A 23,606-nucleotide genomic window follows, 5' to 3' on the forward strand; every position below is an offset into this window, starting at 1 on the left:
TGTCAAGTCAAGTCACATTTATTTATATAGCGCTTTTTACAATACAGTGTTTCAAAGCAACTTTACAGAGATAACAGGAAAATAATGCAACAAAGTTTGTTTCCAGAAGTAAATAGCGCCACAGTCCAGCTTAAGTAAGTTCAGTGATGGTTCATTTTTGTTGTAAAAAAGGTATTAATTTAGTTAATTTATATATATAGCTGCTCTGGAGAAAATCGATGTCATCGTCCAGCTCAGTTCAGTTCTCATATAATGGTGTCAATGCAGGCAGATCAATATTATTGTTGAAAATTACATTTAATGCTAAATTTAATGTCCCCAACTAAGCAAGCCGAAAAGGTCTCCCCAGGTCTCCTCTGGCCAACGAACGAACAGTGTATGATTATGATTCAGGCAGCATTATAGGTCAGAAGTCAGATTGGATTGGAACAATCAGAATATTATCCAGTTCCATCTGGTTGAAGATCGGAGTCATGCCGGTATGGAGACGGGTTTGTTGAGGATCAGTGCCGATGGCTGTCGTGTCGATGAGGCCTTACAGAGGGGAGTCTAGTTGACACAATCTCTGCTGACACTTCAGGGATGCGTTGTGGTCGGGTCTAGGCGTAGGTCCTCCATCTGATCTGGATACGGCCCGGATCCGGCTGACTACATCATGTGTTGTGGTCGTGTCTAGGCGGAGGTCCTCCATCTGATCTGGATACGGCCCGGATCCGGCTGACTACATCATGTGTTGTGGTCGTGTCTAGGCTCAGGTCCTCCATCTGATCTGGATACGGCCCGGATCCGGCTGACTACATCATGCGTTGTGGTCGTGTCTAGGCGGAGGTCCTCCATCTGATGTGGATACGGCCCGGATCCGGCTGACTACATCATGTGTTGTGGTCGTGTCTAGGCGCAGGTCCTCCATCTGATGTGGATACGGCCCGGATCCGGCTGACTACATCATGCGTTGTGGTCGTGTCTAGGCCCAGGTCCACCATCTGATCTGGATACGGCCCGGATCCGGCTGACTACATCATGCGTTGTGGTCGTGTCTAGGCCCAGGTCCACCATCTGATCTGGATACGGCCCGGATCCGGCTGACTACATCATGCGTTGTGGTCGTGTCTAGGCGCAGGTCCTCCATCTGATCTGAATACGGCCCGGATCCGGCTGACTACATCATGCGTTGTGGTCGTGTCTAGGCGCAGGTCCTCCATCTGATCTGGATACGGCCCGGATCCGGCTGACTACATCATGCGTTGTGGTCGTGTCTAGGCCCAGGTCCACCATCTGATCTGGATACGGCCCGGATCCGGCTGACTACATCATGCGTTGTGGTCGTGTCTAGGCCCAGGTCCACCATCTGATCTGGATACGGCCCGGATCCGGCTGACTACATCATGCGTTGTGGTTGTGTCTAGGCGCAGGTCCTCCATCTGATCTGAATACGGCCCGGATCCGGCTGACTACATCATGCGTTGTGGTCGTGTCTAGGCGCAGGTCCTCCATCTGATCTGGATACGGCCCGGATCCGGCTGACTACATCATGCGTTGTGGTCGTGTCTAGTCGCAGGTCCTCCATCTGATCTGAATACGGCCCGGATCCGGCTGACTACATCATGCGTTGTGGTCGTGTCTAGGCGGAGGTCCTCCATCTGATGTGGATACGGCCCGGATCCGGCTGACTACATCATGTGTTGTGGTCGTGTCTAGGCGGAGGTCCTCCATCTGATGTGGATACGGCCCGGATCCGGCTGACTACATCATGTGTTGTGGTCGTGTCTAGGCGCAGGTCCTCCATCTGATGTGGATACGGCCCGGATCCGGCTGACTACATCATGCGTTTTGGTCGTGTCCTGGCCCAGGTCCACCATCTGATCTGGATACGGCCCGGATCCGGCATTTGTCGTTACTGAACTGAATTGGGAAAAAAATATTTTGAATAATGGTTTTTATTTTAGCACTCACAAAGCACTTATATGGATAAAAAAAAGACTTGACACTGTGCATAAGTCATATAGACCTACTTTTATTGTGTATTTTGTTCCTTTTTTAAAAACTTGACAGACATGAGCCGTTTTTGTACTGTATGACAAAACCTGTGAGGATTCTTCTAAATTTCTCTTTTTGTGTTGCATGGAAATTAGAAAGTCATAAGGAACGACATGAGCGTACGATGATGATCGTAGGTCCTGGTCTCCATGATTGGGCATTTGGACTAATGTGTTTCTGACTTTAAATGTTGTTGAATGCATAATTTTCCTTATTTTCGCTGGCCTCAGCATGAGATCTGACAAATGGTATGTTTTATAGTATTAGGGCTCTTAAGAAAAAAGACCAATTTGTTTTCTTTTTTTTCTGCAGCGTAAAGACACTTCAGTACTGAACAAACTCTGGGTGTTGTACTAAACCCCGAAAAGCGTTGTACTGTAAACAGCATGTGAGTAATTCAATGACTTATGCCACCACAAGGATCATCCACCACTTTCCTGCAGCCTCAGCAAAGAGATTTTCTCATTTTTAATGAATTCTTTAAAAGAAGTGAGAGACATCTGTGGATTCTAGAGTGGGTTGGTTTCAGCTTGATGAGATATCAGTACTAGTGTTGGCCGGCAAGCATTCAAATTAAACGGTTGTCGTTTCTTACCAGCAGCTTCGAGGAGACTCTGTGGAAACTGGTTCTGGATTGTTGGACCTCTAACCCTGTAATAAGCAGTCTCCTGCTTTGTTGGGCATCTGTTTTCTGTGAACTGCATTCACAGAAGACAAGAGCAATGAGACAGAACTGTATTGTGATAGACTCCAGAAGAAGAAAGACAGATTTGACTGCTAGCCATGTGAAATCACTTTGTTTTCCAGCCAGTGCCAAACAGTTTTGTAGTTTAGTTTGATTTTGCTCAACACCCCCTCGTGTTCAATGCATATTTGCCAAAGAGCTATTAGAATTTACTGCATAATTCGATTTATGGCAGGGTTGTATGAATTGGGCCAGACAGAAATCACACAGAACATCCTGGAAACTGTAGAAAGACAGCAATGCCCTGCAACCATCCAAAACATTTTAGGAACTGCATAGCAACGCCCTGGCAACCACCAACATACTTTAGTAGCTTTACAGCAATACGCTGGCAACCACCCAAAACAACTTAGCAACTGTATAGAAACACCCTTGCAACAACACAAAAATGCTTAGCAATTGCATAGCAACATCCTGGCAACCACACAAAAATGCTTAGCAAATGCATAGCAAAATCCTGGCAACCACCCAGAACACCCTAGAAACTCCATAGCAACTCTCTGGCAACCCCTCAAAGCACCTTAGCAACTACTGTGCATAGCAATGTACTGGCAACCACTAAAAACACCATAGTAACTGCTTAGCAACGTCTTGGCAACCACCCAGAACACCCTGGAAACTCCCTGGCATCCACTCAAAACACCCTAGCAACTTCAAGCAACTCCCTGGCAACCATTCAAAGCACCTTAACTACTACATAGCAATGCAGTGGCAATCCCCCCAAAACACCATAGTAACTGCATAGCAACACACTGGCAACAACCCAGCACACCATAGCAACTGCATAGCAACTACTCGAAGCACCTTAGCAACTACTGTACATAGCAATGCATTGGTAACCACCCAAAACACCTTAGTAACTGCATAGCAGTGTCCTGGCAAGTACACAAAACATCTTAGCAACTGCATAGCGATGCCCTGGCAACCACCCTAAGCACCTTAGCAACTGCATAGTAACACCCTGGCAACAAAAACTGCAGAGCAACACTCTTGGAACCACCTAAAACACCTTAGTACTTGCATGACAACACCCTGGGAACAACCCAGAACACCTTAGCAACTGCAAAGCAATGCCTTGCCAACCACCCACCATGGTAGATTTCAAATTAGATTTGTATATTTTCCGAAGAAAAAGACTATTAGAAGACTGTCTTTTGTTAGGGTAACCATGACAACATTATTGACCTTTGATGAGGACAGAATGTATTTTTGTTGTTATGGTTTAGTCAAAGCGATGCATAGCACCAACTCAACTGCAGGAAATGCCAGAGCGCTGGTGAAGTATCCCTGTGCGGGAAATGTTGGGTTTGGCTTTAATCCCAGAGGTCACAGGAATATGAGATGCTGAAGTCCTCAGAATTACGTCTCAACTGGGAAACAGCTCGGTTTTGTGCTCAGGTCTGGTTTGGAGATGCTGGATTGTTGTCTCTTCACCTCTGACATGTTTTCTTTGGGAATTGTACAATTAATTTGTTGTCACATTACTGTTCTTGCATGCTGGATCAAGTTTTCGCTTGAGTGTTTCTATGTACCTGCCCGGGGCAAAAACATGTTTCGGTATTTCTCAAAATAGAGCGTGCCCAAGCTCTTCTAAGCCTCTTGATTTCCTTTTCTCTCAGCAGATGTGGACGAGTGCGCCGAGGCCCTGGACAGCTGCAGTATAGATGCCATCTGTCAGAACACCCTCAAGTCATACAAATGCATCTGCAAATCAGGATACAAAGGTGATGGGAAACACTGCGAAGGTAAGAAACACAACAGACACAAAAACATGAGGACTTATCAACACTTGATTCTGTATATTTGGAATAGACTTCAAAAACATTTTTGATCTGTATTTTTGTCTTATTTTAGAGTAAAACTATTAAGCATACAGTGCTGATGAAGTTCTTCTGTATGTTAAAAAGCTTTCTTGTATCCCAGCTTAATATTTAGAAACAACCCGTTTAAAAATAGACATTATTATTTGTGACAATTAATTTATTCAATTAATTAAAATTTTAAAAAAATAATATTAATAACATTTCCAAGCTTCACACTTTGAAGTTAGATTTAAAGCAATATCAACTTATTTGAGATCAAACTGCATAAGAGAATATACTTATGGCTGTTGATTTAAGAAGTTAATTTAGTGCAATTAATCATAAAAAAATAATGCAATAAAATAATTAATCACGAGGTTTACTTTAGACAGAACTCAGTTGCCACAATAATGTGGCACAAAAACTCTTTCCCCCGCCAGAATAATAAATAAAAAAGTTACCAGCCATCACCAGCGTTTTTGATAATTTTCAAAAAAATGGAATGGGCTATATGCACGCATAACTTCCGCGTTTGATGCAAGGATGCTCTTGCGTTTCCGGTTGGGGAGATTTAAAGCGGAGGAAAACCGAGGAAAACGGGATTATGGCAGAGTCTTCAAAATTTACTGTCCTCTCGTCTTTGAAACGAAACTTTAATACGTTTAGATGTAATTTTATATATAGTTATGTTTATTTAATATAATAAACAAAGAAGCATAAACAAAATGAGGGGTGTCTGTTTTGTCTGTTTTTGTGACTAACGTTTCTTTAGTATAGCAATAGAGTATAAAAACCAATATAAATTCTCGGTATAGCATTGGACTCTACGATCGGCTGAAGTAATCCAGCATCCTTAGACCTTCACCGGAAATACCGCCGTGCATAGAGCCCCTGCCCCCAGAATATTTAGTTGCATGAATATCTGAACATTCAATACGTCAACTAACTCTCATTAGAGTTTTAGTAGACTGTTAGCATAATATCTGATAACACTTTGTTTTGATGCTCCATCAACAGATAGTCTGCTGACTATAAGTAACTTTACAACTACTTTAGTAACTGCACTTTAGTAACTTCATAGCAACACCCTGGCAACCACCAAAACACTTTAGTAGCTGTACAGCAATACGATGCAACTTAGCAACTGTATATCAACACCCTTGAGCGACATCCTAGTAACCGCACAAAAATTCTTAGCAAATGCATATCAACGTCCTGGCAACCACCCAGAACACCCTAGCAACTCCATAGCAACGCCCTGACAACCAATCAAAGCACCTTAGCCACTACATAACTATGGACTGGCAACTGGCAACCGCCCAAAAACACCATAGCAACATCCAGGCAACCACAAAAAATAATGCTTAGAAAATGTATAGCAACGTCCTGTCAACCACCCAGAACCCCCTAGCAACTCCATAGGAACTCCCTGGCAACGACCCTTAAACACCCTAGCATCTCCATAGCAACTTCCTGGCAACCATTCAAAGCACCTTAGCTACTACATACCAATGCATTGGCAACCACCCAAAACACCTTAGTAACTGAATAGCAGCGTCCTGGCAACCACCCAGAACACCCTAGCAATTGCATAGCAATGACCTGGCAACTACTCAAAACACTTTAGCAACTGCATAGCGACGCCCTGGCAACCACCCAAAGCACCTTAGCAACTGCATAGCAACATCTGGCAACAAAAACTGCACAGCAACGCTCTTGGAACCACCTAAAACACCTTAGTAGCTGCATAACAATACCCTGTGAACCACTTAAATTATAAATGAAGAATTTTACATGGAAACCTTTTCTACCAACCCTAACCCTATAAACCCTGATCCCTATTAACCATAACCTAATAGTCTACTAATACTCTAATGAGAGTTAGTTGACATGTAGTTGCAAAGTTAATTATAGTTAATAGAATAGTGTAACCAACTCTTCTCTTGTTTTAAGTACAAATTTACCCATACTTGAGGTTTAAAGCAGGAGAAAACAATTTAGCTGTGGGGAAAGAAAAACAAACCTAATTTGAATCTTAATATCATATGCTTCTCAAATACAATTATCTTGTTTAAGGATATGAGATATTTTTTACTTGGAATGAAGACAAAATTACTCATAAAATCTGTTTGTTTTTGCTGTGTAGTCTATAATAAGATCACTTTGGCTGATTGTGCGTGCGTGCGTGTGTGTGTGTGTGTGTGTGTGTGTGTGTGTGTGTGTGTGTGTATACAGTGTTCAGACACTTCAAGGTCTACTTCTCCATGTCTCATTTCTGCAGTTCCTTGGGTTCATTTTCAGACTATCCTGAGGGAAGGGAAATAGGTGTTCAAATACAAGATTAAAAAGATGACAGACTCAATTCTTTACACTTTGGACGTGAAATAGAGCATGAAATATCTTACACGTTACCGATAATGACTTGGCCTGGTAATTACACAGAGCTGTTTCCACCACCAAAAAACGGTTTGCATTTCCAATCACGTCAATGTGAGTTAACAGCACTAAATTGCACTATGATAAAGCCATATCTTTGGTAATATTGTTTTCTTGAGGCCGTTTGCCTTTATGGGGGAAGTTTTTAAAGCTCAGTTGTATTTGGAGAGGTGTATGCTGCTTTTAGACACACTTAGCCAATGTGATCCTTTCTGGATACAAACATCCTAAGCCCAGGCAAAACACTGGAAAGCGAAGGGGTTCGGTAATGTTTGTGCTGTGTTAAAACGCCACTCCTGACTAAACTGGGATAAGCGCGTAAAACCATTGATATGGTGTAGAAACACAAATGTGTGCCGGGGAGATATGAACATCGTTGTTCAAATATACTTCTCCACGCGCTGAATTTCTGCACACACAAAAAAGACAAGAACCAGAACCGGATCCTAATCCTCTGAAAGCTATTGCAAAACTACATGTGCTACACGCTACAAATAACGTGGGTTATTATGAGTAAATAACAGTTCTTAGCTTTAAGAAACCAGCACTCGCCTGTTGAAAAGAACGGCATGGCTGGTCACACTTCTTCCCAACTAGCTTAACCAGCAAGATTTTTATGTCTTTACATCTTTTTATATTTAAATTTAGGCACAATTTATATAGCTACAAAACTAATATCATGCTTTTTAAGCATAAAGCTTTAGATCAATAAGTTTTTTAAGATCATAAGAAAGTTTTAAGTGCTATATATATATTTATACTATAATAATATAATATAAAAATATAGGGATGTACGATATATTGGCCATCATATCGGTGGTATCAATCGATATATGTCCATTTTTATCGTTATCAGCCCGAAAATTAAATTTGGCTGATATATTAAAGCCGATGAATAATGGATTATTTCCTTTACCTGAGACGCTTCAGATGTGCACTGTTCAACATGATGGTTTTGAATTGCTTAAAATATGATTGGAATCACTTCAAAAAAGGAAAATACGTTTAAGTGTAACGTGCAGCACAAATCTGTCATATAGGCGACATACAATTATAATAAGAACATCATAATTGTGTGCTTGAGACATGGATTTTAGGCTCTCAAAAAAAAAAGTCATCTGGTCCTTAGCAGGTATTAGAATTAGTTAAATAGATTCACAAAAAAATACATAAATATATTATACAAGATCATAAAGTTTTTGTTTTTTTACATGAAGTAAATCATATCACTCTGCAGGACGCTCCTGTCACTGCTTGAATTGTCATGTTAACTATAAACCAGCTTTAACCTTAAAAATGTTGGTTATTCCGCAGGCCTATCCATGCAGACAGTTCTGTTTTTTTTAGGTTAATTTTGCATTGTTTAATCTACACTGTATACTCCATCATCTGAGTCTTAATAGGCTATTTATTATTTTTCTTGGATACAGAAAGAACGTTTATTCCACATCTGCAATCATCTCAGCGTGACACGAACGACCCGTAAACAATACGCCTGTAATGAATAGTGCAAAATGTTTTTTTTCTTCCACTTCTCCGAATTGCTCGTCCCGTAGATTGCTTGGCCTCAGACAGAGACACGTTAGTGGAGGTAAAGTATCTTGTAGTTCGATGGAGTGAAGCTGGTTTTGCTTTTGTGCAAAACCGAAATAAAAATGAAAAGTGCAAAGACTTTGTACTGTGTTGGAGGTGGAATAAAAAGCATTCAGGAATAAAGAAAAATAAAGCATTGTTCTCCAGGCTGTGAGTGCCTCTCCATACTCACTGAGCCCAGACGACTACAAAGCAGAGCAGAGGAGTCTGGGTAATTAGTGCTCAATTGGGCGTCAAATGAGTGGGGATGCCCCCCCCCCCCCCCCCCCCCCCCCACACACACACACACACACACAGTCATCCACTTCTCTCTCTGGCTCTGAGATGTTTATTCAGCTGCTCTCGCCATACAAACATAAGGCATAATTCACTATAATCGCCACAGTTACCGGCACACAGAAGCTCATATTGACCGAAATAATGAATTAGGAACCATTTAAAGGTGCAGATGGATTTTAAAGGGGTCATATTTTATATTTTACTTCATGTGGATTGACATGAAGAGCAGAAATGGTTGAATACTGAATAGGTGTCTATAGGAAAAGGGGACGGTCATATGTTAATGAGCTTATTGTTGTGACATCATAACTGTGACAATTTATTACTTTTTTTAAAGCTGGTTTCTGTAAATGTTCTGTGTAAACTAGGGTGGAATCTGTAACCATATATATATATATACTGCCACTTTATTAGGTATACCTGTTCAACTGCTGGTTAATGCAAAGATCTAATCAGCCAATCACATGGCAGCAACTCAATGCATTTAGGCATGTAGACATGATCAAGACGATCTACTGAGGTTAAAACTGAGCATCAGAATGAGGAAGAAAGGTGATTTAAGTGGCTTTGAACGTGTCATGGTTGTTGGTGCCAGACGGGCTGGTCTGAGTATTTCAGAAACTGTTGATCTAATGGGATTTTCACGCACAACCATCTCTGGGGTTTACAGAGAATGATCTGAAAATATCTAGTGAATGTCAGTTCTGCTGTTGAAAATGCCTGTTTGATGTCAGAGGAGAATGAACAGACTGGTTCAGCTCATAGAAAGGGAACAGTAAATCAAATAAGCACTCATTACAACCAATGTCTGCAGAAGAGCATCTCTGAACACACAACACATCCAACCTTGAAGCAGAAGAGCATCTCTGAACACACAACACACCAAACCTTGAAGCAGAAGAGCATATCTGAACACACAACACATCCAACCTTGAAGCAGAAGAGCATCTCTGAACACACAACACATCCAACCTTGAAGCAGAAGAGCATATCTGAACACACAACACATCCAACCTTGAAGCAGAAGAGCATATCTGAACACACAACACATCCAACCTTGAAGCAGAAGAGCATCTCTGAACACACAACACATCCAACCTTGAAGCAGAAGAGCATATCTGAACACACAACACATCCAACCTTGAAGCAGAAGAGCATCTCTGAACACACAACACATCCAACCTTGAAGCAGAAGAGCATATCTGAACACACAAAACATCAAACCTTGAAGCAGAAGAGCATCTCTGAACACACAACACATCAAACCTTGAAGCAGAAGAGCATCTCTGAACACACAACACATCAAACCTTGAAGCAGAAGAGCATCTCTAAACACACAACATGTCAAACCTTGAAGCAGGAGAGCATCTCTGAACACACAACACATCAAACCTTGAAGCAGAAGAGCATCTCTGAACACACAACACATCAAACCTTGAAGCAGAAGAGCATCTCTGAACACACAACACGTCAAACCTTGAAGCAGAAGAGCATCTCTGAACACTCAACACATCAAACCTTGAAGCAGAAGAGCATCTCTGAACACACAACACATCAAACCTTGAAGCAGAAGAGCATCTCTGAACACACAACACATCAAACCTTGAAGCAGAAGAGCATCTCTGAACACACAACACACCAAACCTTGAAGCAGAAGAGCATCTCTGAACACACAACACACCAAACCTTGAAGCAGAAGAGCATCTCTGAACACACAACACACCAAACCTTGAAGCAGAAGAGCATCTCTGAACACACAACACACCAAACCTTGAAGCAGAAGAGCATCTCTGAACACTCAACACACCAAACCTTGAAGCAGAAGAGCATCTCTGAACACACAACACATCAAACCTTGAAGCAGATGAGCATCTCTGAACACACAACACATCAAACTTTGAAGCAGAAGAGCATCTCTGAACACACAACACATCAAACCTTGAAGCGGAAGAGCATCTCTGAACACTCAACACACCAAACCTTGAAGCAGAAGAGCATCTCTGAACACTCAACACATCAAACCTTGAAGCAGAAGAGCATCTCTGAACACTCAACACATCAAACCTTGAAGCAGAAGAGCATCTCTGAACACACAACACATCAAACCTTGAAGCAGAAGAGCATCTCTGAACACTCAACACATCAAACCTTGAAGCAGAAGAGCATCTCTGAACACACAACACGTCAAACCTTGAAGCAGAAGAGCATCTCTGAACACACAACACACCAAACCTTGAAGCAGAAGAGCATCTCTGAACACACAACACACCAAACCTTGAAGCAGAAGAGAATCTCTGAACACACAACACACCAAACCTTGAAGCAGAAGAGCATCTCTGAACACACAACACGTCAAACCTTGAAGCAGAAGAGCATCTCTGAACACACAACACACCAAACCTTGAAGCAGAAGAGCATCTCTGAACACACAACACACCAAACCTTGAAGCAGAAGAGAATCTCTGAACACACAACACACCAAACCTTGAAGCAGAAGAGAATCTCTGAACACACAACACATCAAACCTTGAAGCAGAAGAGCATCTCTGAACACTCAACACATCAAACCTTGAAGCAGAAGAGCATCTCTGAACACACAACACGTCAAACCTTGAAGCAGAAGAGCATCTCTGAACACACAACACACCAAACCTTGAAGCAGAAGAGCATCTCTGAACACACAACACACCAAACCTTGAAGCAGAAGAGAATCTCTGAACACACAACACACCAAACCTTGAAGCAGAAGAGCATCTCTGAACACACAACACATCAAACCTTGAAGCAGAAGAGCATCTCTGAACACTCAACACATCAAACCTTGAAGCAGAGGAGCATCTCTGAACACACAACACATCAAACCTTGAAGCAGAAGAGCATCTCTGAACACTCAACACATCAAACCTTGAAGCAGAAGAGCATCTCTGAACACTCAACACATCAAACCTTGAAGCAGAAGAGCATCTCTGAACACACAACACATCAAACCTTGAAGCGGAAGAGCATCTCTGAACACTCAACACACCAAACCTTGAAGCAGAAGAGCATCTCTGAACACTCAACACACCAAACCTTGAAGCAGAAGAGCATCTCTGAACACACAACACATCAAACCTTGAAGCAGAAGAGCATCTCTGAACACTCAACACACCAAACCTTGAAGCAGAAGAGCATCTCTGAACACTCAACACACCAAACCTTGAAGCAGAAGAGCATCTCTGAACACTCAACACATCAAACCTTGAAGCAGGAGAGCATCTCTGAACACACAACACATCAAACCTTGAAGCAGGAGAGCATCTCTGAACACACAACACATCAAACCTTGAAGCAGGAGAGCATCTCTGAACACACAACACATCAAACCTTGAAGCAGAGGAGCTCCAGGAGAAGAAGACACACACCTGTGAAACTCCTGTCAGATGAGAACAGAAGCTGAGGCTACAATTCACACGGACTCACCAATACTGGACAATAGAAGATAGGAAAAACATTGCCTGGTCTGATGAGTCTCTATTTCTGCTGCGATAGTCAGATGACAGGGTCAGAATTTGGCGTAAACAACATGAAAGCATGGATTCATCCTGCCTTGTATCAGCGGCTCAGGCTGCTGGTGGTTTTATGGTGTGAGGATATTTTCTTGGCACTCTTTGGGTCTCTCAGTACCAATTGAGCTTTGTTTAAACGTCAAAGTCTACCTGAGTAATTGTTGGTGACCATGTCCATCCCTTTATGACCACAGTGTATCATCTTCTACTTCCAGCAGGATAACACACGTCACAAAGCTCAAATCATCTCAGACTGGTTTCTTGAACATGATAGTGAGTTCACTGAACTCAAACGGCCTCCAGTCTCCAGAACTCAATCCAATAGAGCAGCTTTGGGATGTGGAGGAACGGGAGATTCACATCATGGATTTTGCATCTTTTGAACTTTCTATTCATCAAAGAGTTTATATAGAATTTATATAGCACATTTACAACAGCCACTAGGCTGACCAAAATGCTTTACAGAAACAACAAGATTAAAAGAAGATATAACATGCATAATATCAAATAAAACAAAAATAAGAGCAACATAGCTAAGAGTAACCATAAAACAGGAGTAGCAAAACAGTATCAGACTCAAATATAAATTATTAAAACCAACCGAGGAAAATAATCAATATACTGAAGAAAACAGGTTTTTAAAAGAGACTTGAAGTAGTATCATTTTAAAGACTATTCTCTGGTGAACTGGCAGCCAGTGTAGATATCTGAGAATAGGAGAGATGTGGTCATATTTACAACACTTATGAAGAGGTCTGGCTGCAGCGTTTTGAACTTGCTGAAGACGAGCAATTTGAGACTTGGATATACCAAGAAATAAAGAATTGCAGTAATCTAGCCGAGACGTAACAAACGCATGAACAGCCATTTCTAGAGTTTTCGGAGTGAGAACGCCTTAAAAAAAATCCTGAAAAAAGGTCACTCATATATATTATACTGTATATAATATAATACTTGAATGTATATATATATATATGGGGTCTGTAAGATTTTATTTAATGATTTAGTAAGTCTCTTATGCACAAGACGTCTGCATTTAAATAATATTTAAGTGCAATTATTAATTAAATGCTAGAAAAATTATAAAAAGTACATTGAAATCTTACAAATTTCTAAGTTTTTAGTGTAATATATTGTAAAATGTATTTTATTCCTGTGATCAAAGCTGAATTTTTAGCATCATTACTCCAGTCTCCAGTGTTCAACTGTTGAAAACAGCTGAGCTGCTTAATATTTTTGTGGAAACTGTGTTGCATTTATTTTCAGGATTCTTTGATGAATAGAAAGATCAAAAGAACAGTGTTTATTTGAAATATAAATCATTTGTAACAGTATAAATGTCTTTACTGTCACTTTTGATCAATTGAATGCATCCTTGCTGAATAAAAGTAGAAAGAAAAACTGAAATGCTGGTGTGTATATATAGTACATGTAAAAAAAAAAAAAAAAAAAAAAGGTTTTCTATTATATGACCCCTTTATCTTTTAATTTGTACTACAGATATCGATGAGTGTGCCAGTGAATATAATGGAGGATGCGTTCACGACTGCATCAACATCCCTGGAAACTACAGATGCACGTGTTACGACGGCTTCCGCTTGGCCCACGATGGACACAACTGTCTGGGTAAGATATCGCTTCTTTTCCTGAGCCAAATTCCTGGACCATATCCATAGATGTTCAGACAACACCTTTTGCTAGTGGATTGGATTTTAAGCCGGAATGACAGGAAGAAGAGTTCACTGAAATGCAATTCAAAGACCAACACGTTTTGTGATAATTACATACATTTTGACTGACAATTTATTCTCAAAACACAAGAGGTCAAAAGTAGTCTAATAAAATGTAAAATGGTCTAATAAAGTTTCATCTGTTCACTGTAAAAAAAATATATATATATATGATCAATAAGTTATGACAACGTGTGTTTTACATTTGCTTTCACTCATCAAAATAAGTTTAGCAATTTTCAACTTTTTTTTATGTTATACCAGATTCAACTCATTTTTCAACTCGGTTTAATGAAATGACTTAAACATCCAAGTTGACTGTACTTAAAAAATTATGGCAGCAACTTTTTTATTGCAGTGTTTCTTTGAATTTTTGTTCAATAAGTTGGCTTGATTTATGTATAGAATATTGTTCAAGCAACTTTCTCATTTAACAGTGCCGCCGCAATTTTAGATTTCATGTTTTTAGATCACTTTCATAGAAATAAATAATGATATTTAATTCATATTTGGGACAAATATCAAATCTACTGTAATAAAGTATAATTTGGGATAAATATTCAGAGTGGGTCAGTAAGTGTGTGCAAATCTCCGTCCTCTCAGGACTTCATCCCACACAACACAAACACACAGAAGCTTGTGGGTCTTGCCATCATTGCTGGAACCAAACTTAAAATGGCTGATGTCTAATCAAACTCTTCACCGACCGCCAGAACACAGTCACTCTATCCTCCGTGTCAAAATGAAGTTGGCAATGCGGTTAACCAATAGGAGAGGACAGTAAATCTGTCAGATTTCTGCGCTGGTTCTGTGGTATTAATTGTATTTTCAGAGCGTTTTCGACTTTCGGTGGCTCATATGCCCAGTCGTTTCCAGGTCAGTTAAATCAGTCTAAGGGAAATGTGTGTGTTTGTCTGGGAGATTTACATGGGGTTACAGTCTTATACTGACCCCGGCTCTTTAACTCAAAACAGATGTCCGGTGCGTCGAACAATCGGCCCAATGAAGATGTGCTTTTTTCCAACGGGTGGTTTTCAGTGAGTGTTTGTGTGGGTTATGTGGGTTTACTCGCACTGCGTGGTGCCGAACTGCACAACCGAACCCTGGGATTTCAGCCCTTCGCAGACATTTAAAGGTCCCGTCTGCAATTTTTAGGAACACATTTTGAAGTATTGAGGTTTTCTCTGGCAGCTTTAGCTCTGCTGGAGTAACTGGATCGTCCCGTCACCTGCGGTTCTTCTGAAGAGCTCGAAACAGCAGCCTGGATTTTTATCAGAACGAGAGTTAGCTGCATTTGAGAACCGAATCCCATTTGATTCACGCCTTGGTGAATCAAATTTAAATTCGGCTGATCATAATTTTGCTTTGGATTTTAAGTAGGAATGACAGGAAGAAGAGTTTACTGAAATGCAAGTTCAAAGACATTTATCAGACCAACACGTTTTGTGATAATTACATCGATGTTGACTGACAATTTATTCTCAAAACACAGTAAAAAATATATAATCAATAAGTTATGACTACACGTGTTTTACATTACTTTAACTAATCAAAACATGTTTTTTATAAGTTATACAAGATTCAACAATTTTTTTTTAAGTCTGTTTAATGTAATTTAAGTTAAAATGACTTAAACATCCTGTATTTGAAAAAATATAAGGCAGCAACTTTTTTTTGCAGTGTTGTTTTGAATTTCTTTTCATTTTTGTTCAATAAGTTGGGAATACATTTACATGATTGATTTGTCGAATATTGTTCAAGCACATTTCTGTAAACTTTCTCATTTAACAATGCCAACGCAATTTTAGATTTCATATTTTTAGATCACTTTTATAGAAAGAAATAATTAATATTAAATGAATATTTGGGACACATATTCAGTCTACTGTAATAAAGTATAATTTGGGATAAATATTCAGAGTACTCAGGAGGATCAATAAAGACCATGATGGGAAAAAAAATGCATTTCTCTGATGTATCGTAGTTTCTGAAAACACAACAAACACTATATGTTGTGTATGATAACGGTAATTAATATTTGAAATATATGTTGAATACAAATATGATATAATATTATTATTAAAATGAAATATATTAAAATTAATCGATTTGACTGCACTAATTAAAATGAGAGCATTCATATCGGTCAATAAAATCAATATATATATATTCTCAAATTGTTCTGTAACCACTCTTGCCACACACACACCAATGATTTGTTCCAATCTATTTAGCGTCAGCCGCATGTTTTGCTGTGGATCATTTGTAAAACTGTATGGATGAGCTGTACTCTGGAATTATCTATATCTGCTGTCCCGCGGCCCACCAGCAGCCGCTTTTGATATCCGAGCCGGTCTGTTATCTTTCATACACCCTTCACTAACTCTTTGTAACTCTGCGTTCTGTTCTTCACAAATGAATGATTTACACAAATGAACTGTGGGTAAAATAAACAACCCACTTCTAAAGTATCTGTATTCTGTTGACTACGAGTCTCTCCCATCCCCAACGTTTCTTTAGGATATCAAATAACTTTTGCTCCAAGGTTAGTGTGTTCTCGGTTTGACTCTGATCTCAGACGGAGAATAACAAGTCGATTTGTTTCCATGGTGTTTTTAGTGGGAAGGAAAGTCAAAACTCCTGTAATCTATGCAGGAAAGACTCTTTTGTGTGGATTTGCTCTTAATGTTATCTTTGCTTACCTTCATAGTTAAGGCAAAATAAAGTTGACCTTGCTCATTCATCACATTTCTTATTACTATTCAATGAAGCAATAGCAGCACTTTCAACACCACAATGTAGAACCAAAAGTGCTGTACAAAAGAAGACACAACCCGACATAGAAACTCAAACGGGGTTCTGAAATACACACTAGTTGTAGGCGATGTTTTTAAGGACAGAGGATGGAGTGGCTACAGAAAAGGCCCGGCCACCTTTGCATTTTTAACAAGATCAAGGAACCCAACCTGATCACACTAAATGCGTCTCTATAGCACGCAGTGTGTTTATCGTGTAATTTATACGCAAAAATGAGTTTTTACGTGCATAGGATACGCATGTGTTGGTTAGGGTAGGTTTAGTAGTGGTGTGGGGTTCGTGTGTATTATACGTTTGGGTAGAATTAGTTGCGTGTGTATTACACGCAAATGAACTGCATATCAAATGCATGCGAAAACGTACTCGGTTACTAACGTAACCTCGGTTCTCTCTCGAGAGGAAACGAGTGCTGCGTAATAGCTTACGCCATGGGGAAAACCTCTTTTCCACGAGATATTGAAGCCAAAAATTATCCTTAATTTTTTATTAATGTAAAACGTACTCGGTTACTAACGTAACCTCGGTTCTCTCTAGAGAGGGAACGAGTACTGCGTAATAGCTTACGCTATGGGGAAAACCTCTTTTCCACGAGATATTGAAGCCAAAAATTATCCTTAATTTTTTATTAATGTAAAACGCTTTGCAGCAGCAAGCAGACACAGGCGAGACAGCTCGCACGCCTATTGGCTGCTCTTGCGATTTTCGAGTCATTAGGCCCAAACTCCATACATGACGCGCTTACTGAAAGCGCCTGCAAGTCCCCTATGCGCTTCACTGAAGCGAGAGCCGTGAGAAACACTGTTTTGAACGACAGGTGTTTCATGTCCACCAGCTGGATTGGCTCGAACGGGGCACCTTTCATGGCCTCCAGGACCGTGGAAAGGTCCCACGTCGGGACTGAAGGGGGCCTAGGAGGGTTTAGCCTCCGAGCTCCCCTAGGGAAACGCACGACTAAGTCGTTCTTCCCCAGCGACTGGCCAGACACCGGTTTTGCAAACATTGCTATGGCCGCCACGTATACTTTGAGCGTGGATGGGGTCCTGCCCTTATCCAGTAGCTCTTGAAGGAAGGAAAGCACTTCCGAAATCCCGCAGTCCACAGGTGAAAAGCTCTGGGCTTGACACCACGCAGAGAACACAGACCATTTCGAGGAGTAGAGCCGCCTGGTAGACGGAGCTCTAGCCTGCGCGATCGTGTTTAACACTCCCTCTGGGAGGCTAGCGGGTACCCGTTGATGGCCCATGCGTGCAGGGACCACAGCTCCGGGCGAGGATGCCAAATCGAGCCCTCCGCCTGAGAGTGGAGGTCTGTCCTCAATGGTACAGGCCATGGGGCAGTGCTGGTCAGCTGCATCAGGGCAGGGAACCACGTCTGGTTTGTCCAGAGCGGAGCTACGAGCAGCACTGGGCATCCGTTTTCCCTGATTCGTTCCAACACTTGAGGCAGGAGCGAGACAGGAGGAAAAGCATACAGGGGGCAGCGGGGCCAAACATGAGCCAGCGCGTCCTTGCTTTTCGAGAAAAACTTCGGGCAATGAGCGTTTTCGTGGGACGCGAATAGGTCCACCTGTGCTCTGCCGAACGTTTTCCACAGCAGCTGGACCGTCTGCGGGTGCAGCGACCACTCCCCTGCTGGAATATTGTTCCTGGACAGTCTGTCTGGTCCCACATTCAGGTGACCAGGCACGTGCGCTGCTCTAAGTGAGAGCAGGTTGTGCTGAGCCCAGACCAGGAGGCGTTCCGTCAGCCTGTGAAGGTTTCGTGACCTGACGCCACCCTGGCGATTTATGTATGCCACCACTGACATGTTGTCCGACCGGACCAAGACGTGGTGGCCTGTCACCTGTGGACAAAAGCGCCATAGCGCTTTGTCGACTGCTATCATCTCCAAGCAGTTTATGTGAAGGAGCTTTTCCCGTTCTGACCACAGGCCAGCTAGCGGTCTGCCCTCGAGCAGCGCTCCCCACCCCGAGGTGGAGGCGTCCGTAGACACCACCTTCACACTCGAAGCGGTCCCCAGACTCACACCTGACTGATACCAGTCGGTTATTTTCCAAGGTTCCAGAGCTGAAACGCACTGTAGGTCGACCCGGAGGCGAAACAGACCCGCTGTCCATGCCCTGGGTGGAACCCGCGCTTTCAGCCACATCTGCAGTGGGCGCATGCGGAGCAAGCCCAACTGGAGTACAGAGGCTGCTGAGGCCATTAGACCCAGCATTTTCTGAAACCTTCTGAGCGGAACTATCGAGCCGTGGCGGAAGGATTTCGCGACGTGCTGAATATTTAGTCCACGCTCCGGTGACAGGCGTGCCGTCATGGATAGCGAGTCTAACACTGTTCCCAGAAAGGAAATTTTCTGACTGGGAGACAGTGAGCTTTTCGCCCAATTGACTGTGAGGCCCAGCTCCTCGAGGTGCTTGAGTAATGCGGCCCTGTGTTCTATGAGCTCCGATCGTGATCGAGTTAGAATCAGCCAATCATCCAAGTAGTTCAGGACTCGCATGCCCTGAAGTCTCAGGGGTGCGAGCGCCGCGTCCATGCACTTCGTGAATGTACGAGGTGCTAGAGACAGGCCGAACGGCAGGACTGTGTATTGATATGTCTGGCCCTCGAAAGCGAATCTCAAGAATCGCCTGTGATGGGACGCTATTTGTATTTGGAAATAGGCGTCTTTCAGATCTATTGACATAAACCAGTCCCTGTGGCGCACTTGCGCGAGGATTTTCCTGGTCTTAAGCATTCTGAACTAGCGTTTCACAAGCGCTCTGTTCAGCTGTCGCAGATCTAAAATGGGTCTGAGACCCCCATCTTTTTTCGGTACCAGAAAATATCTGCTGTATAGGCCCCCTTCGCTCTGAGCCTGAGATAAAGGTTCTATAGCCCCTTTGGTCAGTAGTTTCGCTATCTCGGCACGAAGTAGATGAGACACTTCGTTTTTCACCGTAGTTTTGACACGCGCCGTATAACGGCGAGGGCATCGAGCGAATTGTAGCGAATAGCCTCTCTTTATAGTGTTCAGCACCCATTCTGATACCCCGGGAAGCGTCACGTAAGCGAGCTAACACTCTCAGCAGAGTAAGGATATAAAGGATACAAAGGATATAGAACGCCGGAAAGCGCAGCAGGTACGGCAGTTAAAGGCGGCGAGGCCAGCGACTCCAGAAGCTCGTCCCGCTGAAAAGCTTGCTTCGACGGCGCGGCTTCTCACTTCGGATCCAGCGATGCGTGTGCTTCGCTGAAGAGATGAAAATCAGCTTGTACCAGCCTAACGAGCATATTTATAGAGTGAGACCACGCCCTTTCTGGCGGGACGTGACGATATGGGCGCGAATTGCCCCCATTGGTCATTACGTCACGCAGAGTCTCTCTCGATAGGCTGCTGCATTTGCCGCAAGAGCAGCCAATAGGCGCGCGAGCTGTCTCGCCTGTGTCTGCTTGCTGCTGCAAAGCGTTTTACATTAATAAAAAATTAAGGATAAATTTTGGCTTCAATATCTCGTGGAAAAGAGGTTTTCCCCATAGCGTAAGCTATTACGCAGTACAAGAGATACTCTCGTAAGAGAACTGTGTATCATATGCACGTTAAAACTCATTTTCGCATATAAATTGCACGATAATACACAATGCGTGCTAAAGAGACGCATTTACGTGAGAACAGGCTGAGGAACCGTAAGATGTAGATGATTATTTAAGTGAAGAGACCTATTAGATGATTCATAGAGACGGATTAAATCAGAAACATACTCTGGTGCTAAGCCATGCAAAGCTTTGAAAACATATAGCAGCACTTTCCCAGCAGGCAATAGCTGTCATTTCACCATCTAGGTTAACTATAGACACGATATAGTCCGGCTATGAGTAACCCACTTCTAGCCAAAATAACCTTGAATTTGGTTACATGTCAAAATAACTTGCGAGATATATGATATTCCATCATGTAAGCAAAGTCTACAGTGATTACAAGGTGTTTGGTTTCGTTTCTTTGACATGTTCATGTTCTAGATGACTAGTCTATTCTTGGGCTATGGTTAGACGTCTATAAAATTTTCACTGACAGACCAAATTTTGCCTTGTTTTAAAAATAAAATGAGTTGCCTAGACGTCAGGGCTGTGTTTGGACGCAAGCAAAATTGCTTACTGGGTTGTAATGAATTCTGTATCGTATAGGTAACCAGTTTCGCTTGATTAGAACAGGAGTAATGTGCTCTCGCTTCTTAACACCAGTTAACAGCCTATAGCAGCTGAATTTTAAACAAGATGTAGGCGAGAGAGAACGAGAGGCCTGACTCACACACAGATACAATGCATTACAATCATCCAAGCGTTTACAATCATCCAAAGCATTGATGATTTGATGCGTAATGATGATTTTCTTCTGTTTATTTCATGCAATCAATGTGCAGCTTGTGCTGTATGGAGCATTTAACGGATTGATTTGCAGATCGATCTGCTCACAGATGCATCTTTGAGAAACTGCGAGAAACGGTAGTCTGATTGCAGCGCTTGTGTTGTATTGATGTCCCTCATCCTCCAGTTTTTTCTTCTTCTCTACAGTTTTCATCAATTAATTCAGCTCGAACAGCCCTCCTTTCAAGCTTTTTGTAGATCATTTCAGCCATAGCTGTGCCATCTCTATTTTGTGGTACTAAAAGACATTCTATGGTTAAAGTTGAAAAATCTCACACTGTATATATATTTTTTAATTCAACATTCAAAATGTAACCATTATTGATGACAACAGCATAATATTTGCATACTGAATGGTGCATCTATTTTATCTAGCCTATTTTATGTTTTAGCTGACAGACAAAAATATCAATATCAATTTAATTTATATTTATTTTACATAACTGATATAAAATAAATTGATATTGCCATAAAAGGCCATTAATTATAACGGACGATATTCCCATCGACTGTCAAAAAATAGGCTTGATAAAATAGATTGTTTAGACAATAAATGTTTTTGCGAAGCTCAAATGTGCTGCGTAACACGAGAATGAACCTCATTGGTTCTTACTGAAGCTCAAACATGATGCGTAACACGAGAATGAACCTCATTGGTTCTTGCTGAAACTCAAACGTGCTGCGTAACACGAGAATGAACCTCATTGGTTCTTGCTGAAGCTCAAACGTGCTGCGTAACACGAGAATGAACCTCATTGGTTCTTGGTGAAGCTCAAACGTGCTGCGTAACACGAGAATGAACCTCATTGGTTCTTGCTGAAGCTCAAACGTGCGGCGTAACACGAGAATGAACCTCATTGGTTCTTGCTGAAGCTCAAACGTGCTGCGCAACACGAGAATGAACCTCATTGGTTCTTGGTGAAGCTCAAACGTGCTGCGTAACACGAGAATGAACCTCATTGGTTCTTGCTGAAGCTCAAACGTGCTGCGTAACACGAGAATGAACCTCATTGGTTCTTGCTGGAGCTCAAACGTGCTGCGTAACACGAGAATGAACCTCATTGGTTCTTGGTGAAGCTCAAACGTGCTGCGTAACACGAGAATGAACCTCATTGGTTCTTGAGGAAGCTCAAACGTGCTGCGTAACACGAGACTGAACCTCATTGGTTCTTGCTGAAGCTCAAACATGCTGCGTAACACGAGACTGAACCTCATTGGTTCTTGCTGAAGCTCAAACGTGCTGCGTAACACGAGAATGAACCTCATTGGTTCTTGAGGAAGCTCAAACGTGCTGCGTAACACGAGAATGAACCTCATTGGTTCTTGGTGAAGCTCAAACGTGAAGCATAACACGAGAATGAACCTCATTAGTTCTTGGTAAAGCTCAAACGTGCTGCGTAACACGAGAATGAACCTCATTGGTTCTTGAGGAAGCTCAAACGTGCTGCGTAACACGAGAATGAACCTCATTGGTTCTTGCTGAAGCTCAAACATGCTGCGTAACACGAGAATGAACCTCATTGGTTCTTGCTGAAGCTCAAACATGCTGTGTAACACGAGAATGAACCTCATTGGTTCTTGCTGAAGCTCAAACGTGCTGCGTAACACGAGAATGAACCTCATTGGTTCTTGGTGAAGCTCAAACGTGATGCGTAACACGAGAACGAACCTCATTGGTTCTTGGTGAAGCTACAAACGTGCTGCGTATCACGAGAATGAACCTCATTGGTTCTTGCTAAAGCTCAAACGTACTGCGTAACACGAGAATGAACCTCATTGGTTCTTGCTGAAGCTCAAACGTGCTGCGTAACACGAGAATGAACCTCATTGGTTCTTGCTGAAGCTCAAACGTACTGCGTAACACGAGAATGAACCTCGATGGTTCTTGCTGAAGCTCAAACGTGCGGCGTAACACGAGAATGAACCTCATTGGTTCTTGCTGAAGCTCAAACGTGCTACGTAACACGAGAATGAACCTCATTGGTTCTTGCTGAAGCTCAAACGTGCTGCGTAACACGAGAATGAACCTCATTGGTTCTTGCTGAAGCTGAAATGTACTGCGTAACACGAAAATGAACCTCATTGGTTCTTGAGGAAGCTCAAACGTGCTGCGTAACACGAGAACTAACCTCATTGGTTCTTGAGGAAGCTCAAACGTGCTGCATAACACGAGAATGAACCTCATTGGTTCTTGAGGAAGCTCAAACGTGCTG

General features: G+C 42.1%; 1 protein-coding gene across 2 annotated transcripts in view; it reads left to right on the plus strand.

Annotated features, from left to right (window-relative positions):
• The window catches only part of scube3 (signal peptide, CUB domain, EGF-like 3), a 168,496-nt gene that overhangs the window by 31,282 nt on the left and 113,608 nt on the right, over nt 1-23,606 (plus strand). For both annotated transcript variants that reach the window (XM_056233995.1, XM_056233996.1), the window contains exons 2-3: nt 4,405-4,527; nt 13,941-14,066. In XM_056233995.1, coding sequence (XP_056089970.1) covers nt 4,405-4,527; nt 13,941-14,066 — 249 coding nt within the window. The remainder of the gene's footprint in view (nt 1-4,404; nt 4,528-13,940; nt 14,067-23,606) is intronic.

Source organism: Rhinichthys klamathensis, unplaced genomic scaffold, assembly GCF_029890125.1.
Source record: "Rhinichthys klamathensis goyatoka isolate OS25496 unplaced genomic scaffold, OSU_Roscu_1.1 h1tg000386l_1, whole genome shotgun sequence".
NCBI classification, from domain to species: domain Eukaryota; kingdom Metazoa; phylum Chordata; class Actinopteri; order Cypriniformes; family Leuciscidae; genus Rhinichthys; species Rhinichthys klamathensis.